Source organism: Hemiscyllium ocellatum, chromosome 27 (genome assembly GCF_020745735.1).
Source record: "Hemiscyllium ocellatum isolate sHemOce1 chromosome 27, sHemOce1.pat.X.cur, whole genome shotgun sequence".
Classification (NCBI taxonomy): Eukaryota; Metazoa; Chordata; class Chondrichthyes; order Orectolobiformes; family Hemiscylliidae; genus Hemiscyllium; species Hemiscyllium ocellatum.
In genome coordinates, this window is record NC_083427.1 from 15,100,895 (window position 1) to 15,107,636 (window position 6,742).

General features: G+C 47.7%; 1 protein-coding gene across 1 annotated transcript; it reads left to right on the plus strand.

Annotated features, from left to right (window-relative positions):
- The first annotated feature begins 288 nt into the window (after positions 1–288).
- On the plus strand, positions 289–5,882 carry LOC132828609 (gastrula zinc finger protein XlCGF8.2DB-like). Its single transcript, XM_060845661.1, has 2 exons — positions 289–360; positions 4,431–5,882. The coding sequence occupies exon 2, from the start codon at positions 4,590–4,592 to the stop codon at positions 5,547–5,549; it is 960 nt and encodes a 319-aa protein (XP_060701644.1). The 5' UTR covers positions 289–360; positions 4,431–4,589; the 3' UTR covers positions 5,550–5,882.
- The last annotated feature ends 860 nt before the right edge of the window (positions 5,883–6,742 follow it).

The following is a 6,742-nucleotide window of genomic DNA, read 5'->3' on the forward strand; positions in this document are numbered from 1 at the left end:
CCAATGGGAATGAATAGAGGGCGGGGCTGGAGGACCGAATGTACGTGACTGGTCCTCCAACCAATAGGAATGAGTAGAGGGCGGGGCTGGAGGACCAAATAACGTGACTGGTCCTCCAACCAATGGGAATGAATAGCGGGCGGGGCTGGAGGACCGAGGCGGTGCCGACTAGACCTCCGACCAATGGGAATGAACAGCTGGCCGGGCTGGAGGACAGTGATTGGTCCAGGGCCGTGGGGGGGGCGGGCTCGGAGGACCGCGGAGGGTCCTCCAACCAATGCGGGTGAAGAGTGGGCGGGCACGTGACCACCGCCCGAGGAGGCCAGCACCCGGCGGGGCTCCGGGAGCCTGGAGGAGACGGTAAATGGGGGCGGCACCGGGAGCCGGGCCCGGGGGCTGGGGGCTGGGGGCCGGGGGCCGGGGGCCGGGGGGGTGGATTAATGCAGCCGCGGGGCCAGGATGAAGGGCTGCCTGCAGCGAATGTCTGCGGTGCCCTGGTTCCCAGGACCATCCACCCTGACCCCTGACCCTTACCCTGACCCCTAACCCTGTCCCTGACCCCTTACCCTGACCCTGTCCCTGACCCTTTACCCTGACCCCTGACCCTGTCCCTGACCCTTACCCTGACCCCTGACCCTGTCCCTGACCCTTAACCCTGTCCCTGACCCTTAACCTGACCCTGTCCCTGACCCTTACCCTTACCCTGTCCCTGACCCCTTACCCTGTCCCTGACCCTGTCCCTTACCCTGACCCTGTCCCCTGACCCTGTCCCTGACCCCTGACCCTGTCCCTGACCCTGACCCTGACCCTGACCCTGATGTGGGGCTGGGGCTGGACCACCCCGACACCAGGTTATAGTCCAGCAGGTTTATATGGGAGCACAGTAGCTTACTCCTTCATCAGGTGGGAGTGCAGGGCTCCACCCTCTCACACACACAATTTACAGCAAACATTTACAGTGATGTTCCTGAAACTATACACTGAAAACCTGATTGTCTGTTCAGCCTTTCACCTGTTGGGATGCAATGATAGTCTCACTTCTTTCATGTGTAAATCACAAAACCCTTTTTTAAAAAAAGTTGCACCCCAAAGACTTATACGCGTGTGTGTATGCATGTGAGGGAGAGAGAGGGATGTGTGTGTGTGTGTGTGTGTGCGTGTGAGTGTGATGGAGTATATGCCTATGACAGGATATGAGTGTAGGGTAAAAAGTGAGGTCTGCAGATGCTGGAGATCACAGTTGAAAATGTGTTGCTGGTTAAAGCACAGCAGGTTAGGCAGCATCCAAGGAATAGGAAATTCAACGTTTCGGGCATAAGCTTATGCCCGAAACGTTGAATTTCCTATTCCTTGGATGCTGCCTAACCTGCTGTGCTTTAACCAGCAACACATTTTCAACTATGAGTGTAGGGGGTGTGTAAGAGAGACAGTCTGCACGAGTGTGTGTATACGTGTGCTTGTGTGAGATTGTATAGTGTTGTGGTTCTGTTCGCCGAGCTGGGAATTTGTGTTGCAGACGTTTCGTCCCCTGTCTAGGTGACATCCTTCAGTGCTTGGGAGCCTCCTGTGAAGTGCTTCTGTGCTGTTTCCTCCGGCATTTATAGTGGCTTGTCTCTGCCGCTTGTGGTTGTCAGTTGCTGTTCGCTACAGTGGCCGGTATATCGGGTCCAGGTTGATGTGTTTGTTGATTGAATCTGTGGATGAGTGCCATGCCTCTAGGAATTCCCTGGCTGTTCTCTGTTTGGCTTGTCCTATAGTAGTAGTGTTGTCCCAGTCAAACTCATGTTGCCTGTCATCTGCATGTGTGGCTACTAAGGATAGCTGGTCGTGTCGTTTCATGGCTAGTGTATAGTGTAGTGGGAACTTCGGGTGACCATCCTCCAAAGTGAACTTAGGGACACGCAACAATGCAGAGTGGTCAAGCAGAGGCTGATAGCCAAGTTCGGTACCCATGGGAATGTCCGCAACCGCGACCATAGGTTCATGGCACACTACAGGTGAGCCCACTGCACTATACACTCTCACACACACATTCACGCATGAGCACACAGCCCCTACACTCATACCCATGCACACACGCTCTCACAGGCATATACTCCATCACATTCATGCATGCACTCTATTAAGCAAGCGTGCGCGCGCACACACAAACTATCAATCTCTTCCAATCTCCCACGCGCCATACTCTCACATTCTCCCTCCCCTGCATGCACACACAATAAGTCTATGCGGGTAATTTGCATTTGCAGAAATGTATTTGCAGATATAATCTAGTTTGTTCAAAAAATCTGTAGGCAGTAAATATTTTTTATAATCCATATGATATTTCATTAACTCCTACTTTGGAAGTAGAATCAGTCTAACTCAAGATTGGAACAAATATAGACTCTAACCTAACATCTTTAATACATTGTTTGAGCTGAGAGGTCACCTTTTTTTTTATAAAACTTTAAATTATCTCAGGAATGAGACTTGAAAGAAGTTCTAGGTTCTGCATATTAGTGAATCGAAACCTGTAACCCATTCTAAAAGATGAAAGACTTAAAAAAAACAATCTAGGTTTGTTCAATATCGCATCAATTGTATGACACTATAATCCTACTCTGTGAGCTACCTGATAAAGAAACAGTATTCTGAAAGCTAGTAGTTCCAAAGAAACCTGTTGGACTATAACCTGGTGTCATATGTGTTTTAACTTTGTTTATTTAAAATTAAGAATACTTTTGTCAGTGTATATTTCGATTAGATTCCCTACAGTGTGGAAACAGGCCCTTTGACCCAACAACTCCGAAGAGTAACCCACCCAGACCCATTCCCGCAGCCTATATTTACCCCTGACTAATGCATCTAACACTATGGGGCAATTTAGCACAGCCAGTCCTCCCTAACCTGCACCTCTTTGGGTTATGGGAGGAAACCGGAGCACCCGGAGGAAACCCATATAGACAGGGGAGAATGTGTAAACTCCACACAGTCACCCGAGGGTGGGATCGAACCCGGGTCCCTGGCGCTGTGAGGCAGCAATGCTGATTACTGCGCCACTCCTAATGGGTCTTTTATGTACTCTGATGGTATTAATGTATTGAGAACTGAATTTTTTGGATTTTTTCTAAATTTCTGTCCTGATATTGATTGGTTAAATAAACTCTTATAGTCATACAAAGCAAGTCACATGATCCCGCAGCACTGAAAAGGCCCTTTGGCCCGTATAGTCTGTGCTGATCTAGCTGCACGAAGCCTACTTTCCAGCATTTGCTCATCCTAGTGCCACTACTATCCTTCCAGGCAGTGCAATGCACTTTCCAAACACACTCTGGGTGATATAAAAAAATTGTTAAATCCCCTCGAACCCTCCTGCACTGTGCTTTAAATTTACCCCCTCTCGTTGTTGACCCCTTAACTGAAAGGAACAATTGCTTCCTATCCGTGCCTCTCGGTATCTTATGCCCCTCGATCAGGTTTCCCTATCAGCCTTGTCTGCTCTAAAGGAAACAACTCAAGCCTGTTCAGTATCTTTTCACAGACACTTCAGCATCACTGTGACAAAACCTCTCCGCAAGAGAACGCAGAACACATCCCCTAAACGCACATTAGATTCACAAAACAATCCGAACAGATCGGGTCCCTCTCCATAACTCAGTCCTGACATCCCAGGAATCAGTCCAGTAAACTTCCTTTGCACTATGTTAATCACCAGGGCAGCATTTCCAGGGAAAGGGGATCTAAAGTGCGCACAATATTTGCAGGTGTGGTTTCACCAAGGTCCCTCCAGAAAGATCTCCCTTCTCTTGTACTCGAATCATCTCACTGTAAAGGCCAAAGTATCACTTGCATTCTTTACCTGCTAGCTTACTGAAAAAGAGTCGCAGAAAAAAACGTGAAACAAAATGGCTTCAGACACTTTGAAATAAAATTTGTTGAATAAAAAACGTCCGCAACGTATCGATGCTGATCCTCAAGCACCTTAGTTACACTCGCCTCGTTTTCTGGCATTCAGTCTGGGACCTATACTGTAGTGCTTTGCACGATCATGTAAATAATTCTTCATGATTAGAATTGTTCCTGCAACAGTTACCGTTTCAGTCACTGCCAGACTGCTGAGGACCTCCACAAGTTCAGACTTCCACTATCTCTCATCTGCACTTCTGCTTAATCCATCAGAGGGATCACATGGTATGGGATGTGCACAGGAATAGTTTGGAGTTGGCGATCAATAAATTGCCCTTACCCTCACCCCCTGACCACCTTTATCTCTTTAATTTTATGGAAACTAACAATTTTATGACAGACATTTATGAACCACTTTTAAGGATAGTCCAATGGTTTCTCCAGATGTCAGCTCCACAATTGTCCAGATTAATTTCTCTAAGTTTCAAACACTGTATTTTCTTCCGGTTTCTCGCTGACTGTGTTTGCTTTCTGTTTGAAAGGTTGACATGCAATCAGAGACCTCTCATCCGAATCAGTTACTCTGCTGATTAGAACCTAATTCTCTCAGGAGTTTGAACACTGAAGAAAATTGCACTGTCGATATTGGAGCGAAACACAAATGCTGTGTTTGCAGAAGAGTGTATGAAGATATATCTGAAATGTCCAAACACCAGCGCAGTCACATTGGGGAGAGACTGTGGAAATGTGGGGATTGCGGGAAGGGATTTCTCTATCCATCTCAATTGAAAATTCACCAGCGCAGTCACACTGGGGAGAGACCGTTCATCTGCGCTAACTGTGGAAAGAGATTCACTCAGAAGGCAAACCTGCTCAAACACCAGCGAGTTCACTCTGGAGAGAGACCATTAACCTGCTCCGAATGTGGGAAGGGATTCGCTCAGTCATCCAACCTGCTGATACACCAGCGGGTACACTCTCGGGAGAGACCGTTCACCTGCTCTGAGTGCGGCAAGGGCTTCACTCAGTCAACTGACCTGCTCAAACACCAGCGGGTTCACACCGGGGAAATCCCATTCACCTGCACTCAGTGTGGGAAGGGATTCACTCGGTCGTCTGACCTGCTCAAACACCAGCGGGTTCACTCTGGGGAGAGACCGTTCACCTGCTCTGACTGTGGGAAAGCATTTGCTCAGACAACTGACCTGCTGAGACACCAACGAGTTCACACCGGGGAGAAACCTTTCACCTGCTCGGAGTGTGGGAAGGCGTTCACTCAGTCGTCCCACCTGCTGAGACACCAGCGCGTTCACACCGGGGAGAGACCCTTCACCTGCTCTGACTGTGGGAAAGGATTCGCTCAGTCATCCAACCTGCTGATCCACCAGCGGGTTCACTCTGGGGAGAGACCCTTCACCTGCTCGGAATGTGGGAAGGGATTCACTCAGACGACGGACCTGCTGATCCACCAGCGGGTTCACACCGGGGAGAGACCGTTCACCTGCTCTGTGTGTGGGAAGGGATTCACTCGCTCAGCCAAACTGCTGAGACACCAGCGCATTCACTCCAGGGAGAGGCCATTCACCTGCTCTGAGTGTGGCAAAGGCTTCACTAATTCGTCCAATCTGTTAGCACACCGACACCTTCACCCTGGGGAATAGTTAATCTGCTGTGCTCAGTCAGAAGTGATTTACTCAAATCACTCGCCTACGGGTGGGAGTGTTCACCTGCTCACAGCGTGGGGAAGTCATTTCATTTGCATCCTACATGCTAATACAGCAGTGAGCTCACACTGAGGAGAAACTGTTCCCTCGCTCTGTACACGGGAAGGAATCGCTTTGTCATCCATCCGGTTCACACACTAGTGAGTTCAAAGATCTGCAGCTGAAAGATATTTCCTCTTCCTCTCACCAATGAACGAATCATAGTCATTGAGCTGTTTGTACTGATGTTATCAAACACTGCATCATTAAAAGTGCTGATATTATGATTAACATGTTAATACAATTGTGTATCTTTTTTCCAACTGATTAAAACATCACTTTACATCAGCACATTGACACTGGGTATGTCCTATCCACCTACACAGTATGGGAATTGGGATGTTCTAACTATGAAGGAGACAGATCAGTATACCTTGCATGACCAGTTGGGGAGAAAGCACATCCAGAGTGAAGTATTACCCGTGGGAGTGGTGTTGCTGTAAATTTAGGACACCATTACAATTCTGTGCAAAGGAAAGGGGTGCTTTTGTTCGTCTAGATCATCATTTGTAAGGTCATCTTTTTCAGGGTTTACTTTTCAGGGTGAGGCAGTATTCGTCAACTTCAACTGAGCTGGCTGAAGGGATTCCTAGTTTCAGAGCTGCAGATTCAGAGGACTGATGACTGGGAAACAAATGAAAACAGTGACACAACTATTAACGGGTGCATTGATTAATTCATGATTTAAAAAAAAAGTACAAAAAGAGCGATTGTAAGAAACCATGGCTGCAGAGCTGGCACCAGTGACGTGCTGCTAGTGTGGTCTGTAGCAAACAACAGAAGCTGCAGTGGTCTGCAGTCCCAAATGTGAAGGAAACGAGTGAGCCACGTCTATAAGAAAAGGTTTCTGTAAAAGGGTCAGTGGACCCGAAACATTAAACTTTCCACAAATGTTGTCAGACCTTTTGAATTTTACTTTAAAACAATTTCTGCTTTTGTTTCTCATTTCCAGCATCTGCAATTCTTTAGTTTTTTTTTGTCCAGTTTTGATGGAACATTTTCCTAGACTTACAGAGCTCTAAAACCAATTAAGTCATAGTCTCAAATTCCAACAAAGTGCTGGATAATTCTATCCCTGGAAACAACTTGGG